This window comes from Halictus rubicundus, unplaced genomic scaffold (assembly GCF_050948215.1).
Source record: "Halictus rubicundus isolate RS-2024b unplaced genomic scaffold, iyHalRubi1_principal scaffold0028, whole genome shotgun sequence".
Classification (NCBI taxonomy): domain Eukaryota; kingdom Metazoa; phylum Arthropoda; class Insecta; order Hymenoptera; family Halictidae; genus Halictus; species Halictus rubicundus.
The window spans coordinates 1,980,228-1,995,916 of record NW_027488569.1 but is presented as its reverse complement, the minus strand read 5'-3'; the positions used below and the strand labels follow the sequence as shown (position 1 = coordinate 1,995,916).

The 15,689-nt window shown below is 45.6% G+C and overlaps 2 protein-coding genes and 1 non-coding gene across 3 annotated transcripts; all 3 read right to left on the bottom strand.

Annotated features, from left to right (window-relative positions):
- Positions 1–1,987: 1,987 nt before the first annotated feature.
- LOC143363244 (uncharacterized) lies at positions 1,988–5,620 on the bottom strand. The gene is made up of 3 exons (XM_076803855.1): positions 3,665–5,620; positions 3,376–3,601; positions 1,988–2,583 (listed from the first exon to the last, which is right to left on the bottom strand). The coding sequence occupies exons 1-3, from the start codon at positions 5,618–5,620 to the stop codon at positions 1,988–1,990; spliced, it is 2,778 nt and encodes a 925-aa protein (XP_076659970.1).
- Positions 5,621–9,571: 3,951 nt separating this feature from the next.
- LOC143363243 (uncharacterized) lies at positions 9,572–10,423 on the bottom strand. Its single transcript, XM_076803854.1, has one exon. It carries the CDS (start codon positions 10,421–10,423, stop codon positions 9,572–9,574), a length of 852 nt encoding a protein of 283 aa, XP_076659969.1.
- A 3,581-nt stretch (positions 10,424–14,004) lies between these two features.
- Trnad-guc (transfer RNA aspartic acid (anticodon GUC)) lies at positions 14,005–14,076 on the bottom strand. Its single transcript has one exon. It is a non-coding gene; the product is annotated as a tRNA-Asp (tRNA).
- Positions 14,077–15,689: the final 1,613 nt, after the last annotated feature.

The window sequence follows — 15,689 nt, the reverse complement described above, 5'->3', positions numbered from 1 at the left end:
GCTCACTACGCAACGGGAGCAAGACACGCTCACACACGCAGGCACGCGGCACTCGCACAAAACTGCACTACACTGCCGGTGAGGCGGAAGCCCCCTCGCCTGTCCCCGCGTCGTCCTATCGACGGCAGCAGGATGAATCGGCTAACGGGAACTCCGGAACGACGTGCTGCTAGGGCGTCACGTTGAAAAGGCGCCGGATAAGCAAAGGACTCAAGCGCGTATTATTCCATAACCCTATTTCCGAGCGCTTCAAGTACCTACAACTCGAAACTTCAAACTGTTAGATCTCATCATGGAAGTATCTGACAAAAAAATGTTTCCGACAAAATTGGCTTGTTTTTTCCTGTAGAATCTAAATATGTAACATTTTATAGGGGGTTCCATTTAAAATTATAAAGGTACCTCCCCTCCCCCGTTAAAAGGGAAGGGAGGCCACTTCACGTTTATGTAGTCAGAAAGGCCCTTCAGTTCCATGCAATTTAAGACTAAGAACTTTAAAATCGATGGCATAGTTTTCGAGATATTGAGCTGTTCAGAGTTATGTGGGCCACCCTGTATATATATTTATATGTACAGAAAGGCACGGATTGGGAAAAACTGTTAGAAATGAGTTGATCCTATATGATATCTATAACTATGCTTATAATATAATCTGATTAAAAATACTTAATGGTAGATATTGCGGGTGGTTATTCTACTTTGTTTATTCGTCATTGTGCTGCTAACTTTACATCTTTGGTCGGGGGTTATTTGTACATTATTGCCATTTAGTTTAATTACATGCTAGGTTTGTACGCAGCTTATTTCTAAATTTTATATGAGGTAACGGTGGTTTCTTATTACTAAAATACTATATAAAGGTATTTAAAATATATAATCTGACATACACTTTATAATTAAATAACATATATGTAAAAATATAAAAATATAATTTATAAAAATATAATTTCACTCCCCGACGGGGAATCGGACCACGGTCTCCCGCGTGACAGGCGGGGATACTGACCACTTTTTTTTTTTGTAACAGGGCGTTTATTGTGCCAAATAAATACAATATATACAACGGTACAATAAACTTAAACGCTCAAAAAAAAGTATAACAATGTATAATACACTTATGAGACTAAAGCCTCCGTTTTCGGAGCACGCACGGTCTTAACGCTAATATTTGTTTTGTGCACTTAATGCTACTACATGATTATCTTATGAGATATACTTATCTACATTATGGCTATGGGATATGTGCGCAGCTAGGCACGAGAGCTGTACAATCGGTTTTATATTTAGGGGGGGGGAGAGAAAGAAAAGATTTTTATATGTGATACGTATTTGCTAGACTACAATTATACTATAAAATAACAAAAATATAACTTCTCCCCGGCGGGGAATCGATCCTTTTTTTTTTTTTTAAAGTTTTTATTTGCAAGGTATAACGGTATATGTATATATATATATATATATATATATATATATATATATATATATATATATATATATATATATATATAACAGGCGCAAATAAAACTACGAAAAAATAACCTTATAATATGTCAGTCTTATGAAGAATGAACATTTTGGTACTTCGCTTCATTACTATAATATTGCGGGGTATTGCACAGTAGGGGGGCTTAATCAACTATTGACAAAGCCTGTTTTGTCGGACGGTAGTTTAAATACAGGTTAAAAACGTTATAAAAAAACCTTGTTTGTTATCTAATATTTGTGTGTGTGTGTGTGTGTGTGTGTGTGTGCGTGCGTGCGTGTGTGTGTGTGCGTGCGTGCGTGTGCGTGTGCGTGCGCGTGCGCGTGTGCGTGTGCGTGTGCGTGTGCGTGTGTGTACTTAATCTAGAATACGATTACTTAGCATCTTACGGCTGAGTTGTAATTGTGTATTTGTTGTTTGGCTATGTTTACCTACTACTTATTAAGTCTTAATTTGCACAAGCATAATTGCACTCTTCGATCTTATTTATCTACGAATATTACATTAGTTGGCGCTTCCTTGCTCATCTCTCCTGCGTCTTCGCCTTCTTAGCTCGTCAATAAATTTGCCGTCTTCTACTAACCACCAGTACTTATCCAGTAGTCGGTGAAAATTGTTCCGGTCTCTATCAGGTATCGCGGTGGAGTACTTTATATTTGCGGGGTTCGTGGTGTGGTTGTATTTAAAGGTCTTGTCCGCTCTATTCCTTGCAGCATGGTAAATTAACGGGATGTTCATTTCATCCTGAATTAAGCCTATCTTGTCTATGTGTGTGAATGCTTGTGGGGTGACATAACCTGATATCATACTCTCCTCCATATCTGTTGTATTTGTGTTCATTATTTCTATAAGGATATCGTTTTCTGTGTTTGGAATGCTAGCATGATAGTCACGTATTAGCTGAAGTATGTGGTTATCAATACGTGGTATGTCGGCTAGGGTGTAAAGTGTTTTATTGTTTATAAAGTGGTTGTTGTAAGTTTTTCTATATATGTGTAGAGCAGCCCGTATACAATTCCTCTCAAATTTACGTATTTTCTCCATGGTTGCCGCGTTTACATTCCACCAGATCGGGACAGCATACGTAATTATTGGTCTAACTAATAAGAGGTAGCAAATTATTTTGGCTTTGCGTGATAGTGACTTATGAAAAAAGAGTTGTAACGAGTCCGCTTCCCGGCGGATCTCGTACAACGGTTCCTCGCGGCCGGATTTGGCTCGCCGTGCCAAGGTTCGCGGCGGGATAACGCGAGGGTTACGGCAGGATACTGGCGGTCGGGAACGGGAGATTAACGGCACGAGTTTCTCAAGTGTTCGTCACTGTCCCTGCTTCGCATCTCGGTGGTCCGCGGTCGCGATTCGCGTCTCGCGAGGCGCGTGTCGTATCCCGGCGGGGTCATGGCCGTACGCAGCGGCGTATTCTGGACTCGCGGGTCGCGCGGAAATTTCGGCACACTCGCGGTTACAATTTCCGCGGGTAAAAATATACTCTCGCTAGTCGTAGCTTACGTGCGGCTTCTCGGCGTCGCGAAGGACGATTCCGGTCGTGATCGGGCGGTCGGTATCGGCGGCTAGAGATCGGATCGGGAAAGTACGTCTTATCGCTATGACGGCGGAGAACCGAAGAGACCGTTTTCCGGCCCGTCTCTCTCGTCCTCTAGGCGAGGGGTGCGGTGCGGCGCCGTTCGCGGCCGGCTTTTCCGGTGTCGTCACGCATCCGGCGCGGCGGTGTCGCGTCGTGGCGGGTTCCGGTTCCCGCCAAGATCGGTTCGGCGGCGCGAGGGTGCGCTCGCGGGTACCGACGGATCTCGGTATCCGTCGGTCGTGCAGGGGCGGTTCGCGTTCGGGGCGCGTACGGCTAGGAACAGGCCTGGCGCAGCCAGGTCTGTTACAGAGTCTATTGTATTTTCGGAACGTATTGGTGGCTTTTTGTAATTGTGTGGTGACATGTACGTCAAATTTAAGGAGGTAGTCGAGATGTACTCCTAGATATTTGATGCTTTTTTTATGTTGTATTGAGTAAGAGTTATTATTGTTTTGTATTGCTATACTGAAATTATTAATGTAGTGTCGTCTAGAGCTGTTGAGGAATCTGAGTGGTTTATCGAAAATAATAGTCTCACATTTAGTTGGGTTAATTTTTAAATTCCATTTAAGGTAATGCTGGTTGATTTAGTTAACCAGGAGTTCAAGCTTGTTTTGTACTATATTGGGATGTGTGTCTGCAACTAGTATGATTAGATCATCAGCGTATGCTGCAGAGTATGTATTATTGTTGGTGTTCAGTTGAAATAGATTAGTGATATTATGTGTGAAAATATTGAATAGTATGGGAGAGTTTACTGTTCCTTGTGTGAGGCCTTCTTTTACTGTGTATGAGATTGTTGAAAATAAATTACCATTCCAGGTGACGAAGCTTCTGTTTGTGACCATTCTCCATATTATCTCAATGAGATCAGTGGGAAAGTTGAGATCGTTGAGTATGTAGATCAGGCCCTTTATCCATATAGAGTCAAAGGCCTTTTCTATATCAATGAGGCAAGCCCCGACTATCTTGTTAGTGTGTACATTGGTAGTGATGTCATTTATGATTTTATGTACTGCATGGGTGGTAGAGTGTTTGTGTTTGAACCCAAATTGTGTATCTGGGATGATTCTATTGTCTGTAGTATGTTGGATAATTGATTTTTGTATAATGGCTTCAAAAACTTTGCTTATGGCTGGGGTAAGGCTAATGGGCCTATAACTGGGGATCTCATCTGGGGGGTTTCCTGATTTAGGAGTTGGAAGGACTTTAGCAGTTTTCCAGCTTTCGGGAAAGTATCTGTTGTTTATACAATTATTAAAAAGAATTCTATATGCGATTATAAGGTTTCTAGGCATGTGTTTTAATATAATCGGGGGGATTTCGTCTAAGCCTGATGAGGATTTATTCGGGAGGTATTTGCAAATGTATCTGGTATGGAATGGATTGCAAAAGAGAGAGTTCGTTGTATTATCAGGGTTAATCGCTGAATTGGTCTCTGAGAATGTTGTTATCGTTGTTTTACTTCTAAGGTTATTTTTAAATATGTTGATTAGTCTAGATGCATCTTTCTCTACTATTTCTTTTATGGGATTGGAGGTGTTGGTGTATCTGGGTGAGTTGATCTTTTCATAGTAAGCACCGAATATGTTAAGAACATCTATGGGATTTTGTACGTAATATTTATCATTGTGGAATATGAACTCTTCTTTTTGGTAGTTGCATCTCAAAAGAAGATTTTCATCTTCTTTTTGCACAGTGATGTTGTCTAATTTTAGTTGCGATTTAGGTCTGAAGAATCTGTTTATTTTAGGGAAAAAGGAGTCTGATTTTCTATAATCTATGGTTTTGATTAAGGAGTCCCAGTACTTTGTGTAGGATTTAGCATATTCAAGTTTTAATAAATAGTTGATTTTTGCTAATACCTCTTTGAGGAATGTTGTATCGTGGTAAGGAATATTGTTGTGTATGTGTCTGTATGTTCTGTGTAATGATGTTAGAATGAAGGATTTGTATTTGTGTAACTTTTTGATCTTGGTGTTGGTATAGTTAAGTATGTTATCAGTGGGCTTATACTTAGGGACTGTTTGTGCAATAGTGTGCTTGATTAAAGTCTCCGTTGCTGCAAGGTAAGCTTCAATTTCCTCTATTGCTAGGTTCCTGTTGTGCGGTATGTCCATATTGTAGTTTTTTGATAGTTTTTTGCTAAACTGTTTCCATCTTGTCTTCTTATAAGTGTATCTGTATGTATCATTTGAATCGATGCTTTCTGTGTTGAAGGGTAGTTTAACTGTGAAAACTATTGCTCGGTGGTCGCTGTTGTAGTGTGCTGTGATTATCTTCCTATTGGAGAGGTCAGGAATGTCCAGTCTTCCGTCCACTATGCCTAGGTCCAGAAATGTATTAGCACTAGGGAATGTTGGTGCCTCCGGGGGGAGTATTATTGTGCGGTATAAGATTGCTGCCGTTGACATTTCCCAATTTTTTAGCATTGCACCTTTTTTGTTGGTGGTTCTATCACCCCATATTGTATGTCTTGAGTTAAGGTCACCTGCTAACACGTAATAGTGGTTGTGTTCATGCAATTTCAGCTTTTCAAAAAGATGGTTCATTTCTTCAATATAGACAGTTTTGTCTTTATTGTTAGCATATGCTGCAATAATATAAATGTGTAGGTTATGCTTTAGTTTTGAAGTGGATAGGATGTAGGCGGAACAGGATACCGTGGAAATCTATCCACTTTCAGGTTGAGACGTAGACTTTTATTCGGAGCTCGCGGAATATACAAAATTCGAACGCGGACTAGCGAGGCGCGAGGGAGTGAGATCGTATACGACGACTGCCACGACTCGGTCGCAGCAAGAGGCGAAAAGTGAGGCCCTCCGACGCCTACGGAGGGCTTTTTATTTTGTCCACTAACAAAGGACAACGAGTCCCATGGAGGGGAGACGAAGGTCGTCCCCGGAAAACTTTGCCAGATGCGGAAACGTCCGCGGGAAGTTTCTCGGCTGCACGGGGCCATTTACCGGCAAGACGATATCGGGCCAGGCGAGTCTGGTTGCCAGATGTACGGCAGACCCATCCTCGTCTGGCTCGTAATGGGCCTAGGTAAAGACCCTCGGGGTAATTCCGGTCATATAACCGAACCGGGTTTTTCCGGGGACGTGGTAGCCGTCGAGTCGCTACATCACCCCCCTACCAGTAATTTTGCCGGAATAAAAATTACGCTTACTTAAGGTATATGGCGCCCACATTCGCAATTTTTTTATAGCTTGTCGCAGAATAAATCAATGGATCTTATAACCTAGGTAGATATGTACACTGCCATGCCTATACTACGCCTGATACGATTTTTTTTTTTTTTTTTTTTTTTTTTTTTTTTTTTATTGCTCCTTATGGGAATCCCGCTTGGTACTTCTCGGTGAACCTCACTCGTCTGCCGGAGCGGGTTGTATAACGCGCTGCTGTTTGGTCTGTCGATCTAGCTGAGGCCGTGTGTGTGTTTGCTGTGTTATTTACATGTGTGTCTGTGTTCTGCGCCGGGCTGTTGACGGGAGGTGCAGGATCGGAGGGTATGATTACAACATTGGTGTTTTGCGTTGGGATTTCTTCGGACAAAATGTATGCTGGTTTGAGTCGATCTACTGAAACGGTTACTTGTTTGCCCTTAATATCTAGGACGTATGTCCTTACGTTTCTGCTTATGATTCTGTAAGGCCCGTCGTACGGGTTTTGCAAGATTTTACGCGACGCGTCGTTCCTTAAAAATACATAATCTACCTTATCTAAATCTTTGTACACGAATATCCGCGGAACGCGATGTGGCGTTGCTGCCGTCGGTCCGATGTCCTGGAAGTGCTCTCGTAGGGTTTTAACGAAAAAGGATGTGTCGGTGGACGTTGGTGTTGGCGCTAGGAAACTCCCTGGTAGACGAAGTGTCTCACCATACACCAATTCCGCCGACGTCGTTTTTAAATCGTCTTTCCAGGCAGAGCGAATCCCCATTAGGATGGTCGGAAGGACCTCTGTCCATCGGGCATTTTCATGGCATCGGATCGCGGCCTTCAATTGCCTGTGCAAACGCTCCACCATGCCGTTAGCGGCTGGGTGATAGGCTGTCGTACGCAGGTGAGTCGTACCTGTTGAAGCACAGAGTTCCTTAAACAGGTGCGACTCGAATTGCCTGCCTTGGTCTGTTGTGACTCGCAGGGGAACTCCGAATCTGCAGATCCAGCCTTCATAAAAGGCTCGGGCAACGGTCGCGGCCTCCTGATCGGCAAGAGGAAATGCTTCCGGCCATCGCGTGAATCTGTCGACGCAAGTTAATAAATATCGATACCCCTCGGAGACGGGGAGGGTTACAATGTCGATGTGCACGTGCTCGAACCTTGCCGACGGTACCTGGAATGACCCGGGGGGAGCGGTAACGTGCCTTACAACCTTCGCGCGCTGGCATTGCAAACAATTGCGGGCCCATTCTCTAATATCTGCCTTCATCGATGGCCATACGTAACGCTGTGTCACGATTTTGACCGTTGCGTTAACTCCGGGGTGGGCTAGGTTATGCAGCGCGTTAAAAACTATTCGCCGGAATGGGGGCGTGAGGAAAGGTCGTGCTATCCCGGTAGCTGTATCGCAATAAATAGCTCCCGTCACTCCCGGTACTGCTACTTTTTTAAAACTTAGGCCTGTATCCCCGCGTAGGAAACCTCTCAACTCTACATCGGCGGCCTGGGATACCGCTAGTTTTTCGAAATCAATCCCTTCGTCGATCGCGTCTATCCTGGATAAAGCGTCCGCAACTACGTTATCCCGACCGGAAATGTGTCGAATGTCTGTGGAGAATTGCCCGATGAAGTCTAACTGTCTTATCTGTCTCGGAGTATGTCTGTCTGGTTTACTGTTAAGAGCGAATGTCAGTGGTTTGTGGTCCGTGTAGATGGTAAACGTTCGGCCTTCTAGCATATGCCGGAAATGTTTTATCGATGAATATATGGCTAGTAGTTCTCTGTCGAAAGCGGAATACTTTTGTTCTGTCGGGGATAGTTTTGTTGAAAAGAAGGCTAACGGTTCCCAGTCGTTGCCACAATTCTGATGTAGAGCGGCCCCCACCATAAAATCGGAAGCGTCGCAGGTAAGCGACAGCGGCGCGTTGGGCTGCGGGTGAGCCAGGAGGGTAGCCTGGGCTAAACTATCTTTGCATTTCCGAAACGCGTCGCGAGCCCTGTCCGTCCAAATTACGGGTTTATTGCCTTTGATGTTCTCTGTTAACATCGCGTTCAGGGGGGCTTGGGTCTCGGCCGCCCTGGGTATGAAACGACGGTAGAAGTTTACCATACCCAGGAAACGGCGAAGTTGCTTGGCGGTTTCGGGCCTGGGGAAATTGCTAATCGCGGCTACTTTTTCTAAGGAGGGACGCGATCCTTCTTTGGCAACGGTATAACCGAGGAATTTTACCTCGCTCTGGCCAAACCTACATTTCCCGGGGTTGACTACTACATTATATTTTTCCAGACGTTTAAATAAGTGCTCTAGATGCTGTAAATGCTCGGACTCCGACGAAGATGCAACCAAAATATCATCGATGTAGGCATAACAGAAATCTAGCCCCTGCAATACCTCATCGATGAAACGCTGGAACGTTTGCGCGGCATTGCGGAGACCGAAGGTCATATACGGAAATTCAAAAAGTCCGAATGGGGTTGTGATTGCTGTTTTTTTTATATCTTCCGTCGCGACGGGGATCTGATTGTACGCTCGTACGAGGTCTATTGTAGAGAAAATGGCTTTCCCCCGGATGGATTGTGCGAAATCCTCGATGTGTCGCACCGGGTACCTATCGGGTATGGTTCGAGCATTAAGGGCACGATAATCGCCGCACGGACGCCACGTATCGCTGTCTTTTTTTGGCACTAGGTGTAGTGGCGCCGACCAACTACTCTTTGACGGTCGCGCTATGCCTAATCTTACCATTGCTTCGAATTCTTTCTTGGCGATGGCTAGCCTGTCCGGTGCAAGTCGTCGGGGCCTGCAAGCGACGGATGGTCCTGGTGTCGTGGCGATGTGATGTCGCGTGTCGTGCTGGACTTCTCCAGGTGTCCCTCGCGGCTTGGTGATGGCGGGGAAGCGGGCCAGCAGCGCGTGGAAAACGGTGTTTCCCTGCATCGCTTTTACCGATGCGATTTCTTCACGTACTGCCGCTCCCTTCGTGCTCAGGGTGGTCGTTTGGTCGATCAGCTGCTGATTCCGGACGTCCACCAGGAGGCCGAAATGCGCCAGGAAGTCAGCCCCGATGATTGGCTTTGAGACGTCGGCGATCACGAACTGCCAGGTGAACTCCCGACGAAGGCCCAGGTTCAGCGTCAACGTAGTCGTCCCGTACGTGGGGATTGGCGTACCATTTGCCGCAGAGAGCTCGTATCCAAAGTTCGAGCATGCGCCGCGGATCAAAGATTTTGGATAGACGCAGAGGTCAGCTCCCGTGTCGACCAGGAACTGCGTCTTCGTCTGCCGATCCAAGATGAACAGACGGCGAAACGTCGGGCCATGGTCGTTAGCCGTCATTACCGACTGCCCCTGGCGTTTCCCTGGAAGCTGCATGGCTCACTACAACGCTGCGCGTTCGCCCCATACGTGGTATGGTACCAGCATACTCCGTTCGGCGCGTGTTGTCTCCTTGGCGAACGGCCCCGGGAGGAGCTTCGTGGGCGTCGGTGGTCGTAGTACCTCCGGGTCGGCTGATTCCGGGATGAGCGTATTTCCGCGATCTGCTGCTGCATTTCTTCCGTCTTCTCTTGCAAAGAGATGAGGAGCCGCATCATCCGCTCGGACAGCGCTTCGGCCGGTAACGGTGAAACTGCTGCTTGGGTAGACGTCGCCGCTGGTCCGGAGTACGTTGCTTCGGCGATGGCTGGGCGGCTGGGGTGTGTTTCCAGGATGGCATCCGCCAATTCGGCAACCTTGTCTAGCGGGGTCTCTTTCTGGGTTGCCAGGATGGCCTGTGTGCTTGCGGGTAGGCGGCCAAGCCACAGGGTCCGCAGGAGCGTTTCCGTGAGGCAACTGCCTCCGAGGCTACGCAGGTGCCGTAAAAATTGCGACGGCTTCCGATCTCCGAGCTCTTCCCGCTCCAGGAGTTGTTGCGTCTTTTGCTCCTGAGAGATGCTCAATCGGCGGATTAATTCGCTTTTGAGTGTGTCGTACGCGCCCGCCGCATACGGGGCCAGCAATACGTCGCGGACCTCCGCCCTGCATCGCGGGCCAAGTGCACTCGTCACGTAATTAATTTTTGCCACCTCAGCCACGATTCCAGACGCGGCAAAAATCCGTTCCACGATACAGAACCACAACTCGGGGTCCTGTGGGTCGAATTCCGGAACGCGCACCGCCACACGCTCGTTGACACTGTCGGTCGCCATCGTGTGTAACAAAAGTCAAGCTTGGGTTTATGTATCGCACTAACACACTCGCGCACTAATACGGTATCTTCGCGTCGCGATCACGTCGGGGTCACCAATTGAAGTGGATAGGATGTAGGCGGAACAGGATACCGTGGAAATCTATCCACTTTCAGGTTGAGACGTAGACTTTTATTCGGAGCTCGCGGAATATACAAAATTCGAACGCGGACTAGCGAGGCGCGAGGGAGTGAGATCGTATACGACGACTGCCACGACTCGGTCGCAGCAAGAGGCGAAAAGTGAGGCCCTCCGACGCCTACGGAGGGCTTTTTATTTTGTCCACTAACAAAGGACAACGAGTCCCATGGAGGGGAGACGAAGGTCGTCCCCGGAAAACTTTGCCAGATGCGGAAACGTCCGCGGGAAGTTTCTCGGCTGCACGGGGCCATTTACCGGCAAGACGATATCGGGCCAGGCGAGTCTGGTTGCCAGATGTACGGCAGACCCATCCTCGTCTGGCTCGTAATGGGCCTAGGTAAAGACCCTCGGGGTAATTCCGGTCATATAACCGAACCGGGTTTTTCCGGGGACGTGGTAGCCGTCGAGTCGCTACAGTTTAATTCTAATAGTGGTGTATTCTAGAATTTGGTTCTTTCTGGACGAAGGTGTATAGACTGTCTCGTATGGTATGTGTGCTTTAATTAGGATGGCAGTACCTCCTCCTGCATTATTGTCCTGTCGGTCGTTTCTGATTATATGGTAATTCGAGAATTGTATTTTATATCTGCTTGAGAGTTTAGTTTCTGATATTAGGGCAATGTCGATGTCATTGGTGTTGATGAATTCAAGCAGATCGTATCGTTTATTTAGGGAGACGAGTGAATTTACATTTATGGCGGCTATTTTGACCTCTGGTATTATGCGAGTGTAGCAGGGTGTATTATTCATCGTGGAGGTTGAATGTTTCATATAGCTCGTTTATTTTCATGGAGTTGTTGCTAACTGCTTGGATTATGGGAGCCAATTGTGAGCCTATGGTCTCTACGATTAGTTGCCTAATTTGCTCCATTATATTATTCGAGCTTAAGTTAGGTTGAGCATCGTGTTCTGAATTATGGGTGGAGCTTCCTTTCGAGAAGAGATGCTGGATATTGTTGGCGTTAGAGAGCCACGCGTTCGTTGTTGGTGGAGCTGTTGTGATGTTTGTGCTGTAGACCTTTTGTGAGGCTGCAGCATTATTGGGTTGCATGGTCCGTGGGTTGGTGATTTGATGGATTTTTAAGATTCTTTCTTCTCTTTTGGATTGCTTCATTTGCTCATCCTTGGTTTTAATATCCAGGAAAAACTGGTAGAATGGGCATCCATGATATGAGGCAGGGTGTCCATAGGCTTCACAGTTTACGCAATATATCGTTGAGCGGTCTGAGTTCGGGGGCACTTTGCAGTCCCCCGGATTATGAGCGTCTTTGCATTTGATACATCTATATCCAAGGTTGCAGTTGATGCTAGTGTGTCCTAACCTTTGGCATTTTTTACATTGATGGATATCCTTTTTCTTGAGAGGTTCCCACTTTACCACTTGGTGTAGTAGAGTTCTGATTTTAGTTAATTCAGAAGTGGTGCTTCCGTTCGTCAACTGGATTAGGAAGCTGTATTGATCCCGGTTGCGTTTGTTCAAATTAATTTTATTTATTTTCTGGATGTTAACTTGAGGTAGTTTTAGCTCTGTTATTTCTTTAAGGAGATCAGCTTCTGTAAAATTTCCGTTGATTCCCTTTAGTATGAGGTTCTTTGGTTTTAGCTGTTTCGGTGTGTACGAGAAGTATTTTATATTATTCTGCGTTAGGTGATCCTTGGCTATGTTGAAAGTGTCAATACTTTTACAGAGTATGGTGTGAGCTAGTTCCTCTTGTTGCTTGACAGAGAATTGGTTGATTAGTTGAGTCGACTGCTTTAAGATATCAATGAGCTCCGTGATATTAACATTTACTACGTATATGGGTGGTGGCTTGCAGCTGTTGATTGGTTTGCTACTTCTGGGAGAGTTCTCCGCTGTAACAGTAGTAGAGTTGGCAGTTTGGGAACTTGGAGAGATGGTTGTATTCGTTGTAGTCAGGTTGTCTAGGGGTGCGAACATATTGTTAGCCAATATGGAATCCGGTCCTACTTGGCTATTGGATTGTATTTGTTGCGACGCGTAACGACCCCCCAATCGCTCAACGGATTTCGGACCGTCCTTGGGCTACCTGCGCCCTCACCTTCCTTAACAATGGCCTAGGCGAGCCGTCTGTCCGCCACGTGCCTACCGAAAAAACGCTTTAACGCCACTACCGAGACGGGTCCGTTTACAACCCTTGCAAATCTCAATAAATTACCGTTTATGACATAGCTACAATAAATCCTCGAAGCCATGGGACATAACTATTTAGCGTCCGATTTTTAACTACAGATTTCGTTTCCGGGCCATCTGTTTGCCAGCCCGCGCTATCCTATTCATCGCGTTTTTAACTTCAATATGTCTTGCCAGGTCCGAAGCGCTTCCTTGGTTTATTGTCTGCTACGGTCATCCTCCGAATTCACTTCCGCCAATGACAGCCCCTAGGCCGCTTTGAAAACTCCTCCCAAAAATGACGAAGGGAGGGAATCGCAGCGAGCGTAGGTATAAGTATAGCCAAGCACTAACAGATAGATCAGAACACCAGAAATCGCGAACACCAACTCAAATCGTATCGACCATCGTAACTCTAACACCGGGGCTGTCGCTGTACGACCAGTAATACCGTTTGTAACGCCGTATCAGTTTTGTAAACGCGAAGAATAAAACGGTAAATTCAACAACGCTTCCATTTATTTCAAACAGTTCAGTTTTTCGTTAATTCGAAAACGAACAAGAGCAACGCGAAACGAAAGTCGCGGCATCGCTCAACAGTATTGTTCTAAAGGTTTTCTTCGGGAGATTCCATTGCGTGGTCCTGAGCGTGTTCGGTTGCATTGCGATGTCTTCTGTGGACTGTGCTAATGGCCTTTTTTTGCCAATTAAGTTAGGGGGGGTGGAAGATGTGCGGTTGTTGAGTTCCTTTAATGCAGCTCTGGCTAATTTGTCTGCTGAGAACGGCTTGACTAGCATTTGGTTCAGGTACAGATTCGATCTGATTTTGACATTCGGGTTTGCGGACCCGGGCGGTCTATTTTCTTTGCTGGTGCCAGGCCGGTTATGGTCATTAGGGTGGCCCATTTGGTGGCGGGCAGGAGTATTAGAGGCGAACCCCTCACCCTTCCCGTTCATGATGAACCGGTGACAGGGGGTGGGGGGCGCCCAAGAACGCTGGGTCCTCTCTTTAGTTCAGTTAGCGCATGCGCCACACAATGCGAGCAAAATAGCCGACCTAACCCTCCGTATAAGGGCAGCAGTATTTGGCGGAAATATACAGTAATACCGCGATATGAACTTCGTGCTTATTATCACCAATGGATAATTATCACTAACACTTTACACTAATCACTTCTGCATCGCAATCGGAGCCTGTTTATGGCAAACACAAACTTTTTAAATAGCACTCTCTTTACCACGCGTGCGACTGTTACGAGGGTGGCGCCCTCTCCCCCGCGGGGAATCGAACCCCGGTCTCCCGCGTGACAGGCGGGGATACTGACCACTATACTACCGGGGAGTGACAAATGTTAGTTAGTTAGCGTGATTATTTAAATAAACAATGTGTGTGATTGGGGTTACAATGTATATGTATGGGGGGGGGGGGTGTTATAACCACCAGTATTTTTTTGTGTTTATCGCTTAAATCTACACTGGATAGTTTATAAATGTAGCGCATGTTTGCGTCGTCTCGCTGAATGTTTTTGTTGTATGTGATGTATTTGTCAAATGTTCTTCTATGGGCGTGGTATATTAATGGTATATTGTTCGAGTTTTGAATATAGCCTTCACTATCCAAAAAGGTGAAAGATTCAGGAGAAGTATAGCCAGTTTTCATGGTTTCTGTGAAGTACATCGGGTTCGGATATGTGGCGGCAAAGATGAGGCTGTTGGATGATATTTGGCGGGTGCTGGCCCAATGGTTCCTAATCAGTTTTAGGATGAATAGGTCGATCCGGATGAGTTTGGCTTCTTCGTAGAGTCGGTGGTTGCTGATCATCTTGGTGAAGTTGGATTCCGGTGTCCGGTATTTGTTGAGGCAGGCTCTGATGCATTTTCGTTCGAAGATTCGGAGTCTCTCCATGGTTCCCGCGCTGATGTTGAACCAGATGGGGCATCCGTAGGTCAGGATCGGTCGTATGAAGAGCTTGTAACAAAGAATTTTTACGGATTTATCGAGATCTTTGGAATAAAACAGTCTTTTAAGGGAGAGGAATGCTTTTTGCGTTTTGCCGATTTGAATTTCTACGTGGAAGTTGTAGTTTAATTTAAAATCTAGATGTATGCCTAGGTAGCGAACCAACTCTTTGTGGGGGATTTTGACGTTGGGATTGAATTTATCGAAAATATGAAATTTTTTTGAGTGTTTCTGCACATCGTAATTAGCGTTAGAGATTTTTGAGATATATGGTCTAAAGAGAATCGTCTCGCATTTATTTATATTTCATTTCAGTTTCCAGGTGTGAAAGTAGTCTTGGATTTTATTGAAGATTTCTTGCAATTCAGTTTGGATTTTGGATACTTTGTTATCGCGCACGTAGACTAGTAGGTCGTCCGCGAAGGCTATTACCCCTTTAAAGTTGTCGCTATTTAGGCCATACATTTGGAGAAGATCGCTTATGAATATGTTAAACAAGACAGGGGAGTTGACTGTGCCTTGTTGTAGGCCGTTATCGATGCTTGGGATACTGACCACTATACTATCGAGGACGGGACGCTGTTTTAATATTTGTTATTATTACTTATGATTGCTATCTAGGTTTGGAACCACCAGAACTTCTCTGGGTCTTCCTTCGCGGCGATCTCTTTGTCGTATTTTGTTAACTTATATCTAAAGCGCATTTCCGGATGGTCGAAGGTGATGTTACTGTCATAGAGTAGTCTTTTGTCGTATGTTTTTCTATTGTAATGATATATGATCGGTTGTTTGTAATTGTCTTGTATGAGTCCGTTGCTGTCGAAGTGTATGAATGATTCTGGGGGTGTATATCCTGTATGTCTGGTTGATTCGTGGTATTGTGGGTAGGGGTAGGCTGATGGATATATGTGGCTATTTTCTAATATGTTGGGAACGTTGGCCCAGTGGTTGCGAATGAGTTTGAGTGTGAACATGTCAATTCTAGGTATTTTTGC

Coding starts and splice junctions, on each gene's coding strand:
- LOC143363244 (XM_076803855.1), bottom strand. CDS start 5,620: ATGAACCATCTTTTTGAAAAGCTGAAATTGCATGAACACAACCACTAT. Junction 3,602..3,664: donor AAAACAAGCTTGAACTCCTG/GTTAACTAAATC, acceptor ACTAAATGTGAG/ACTATTATTTTCGATAAACC. Junction 2,584..3,375: donor CCGAAAATACAATAGACTCT/GTAACAGACCTG, acceptor ACCTCTTATTAG/TTAGACCAATAATTACGTAT.
- LOC143363243 (XM_076803854.1), bottom strand. CDS start 10,423: ATGGCGACCGACAGTGTCAACGAGCGTGTGGCGGTGCGCGTTCCGGAA.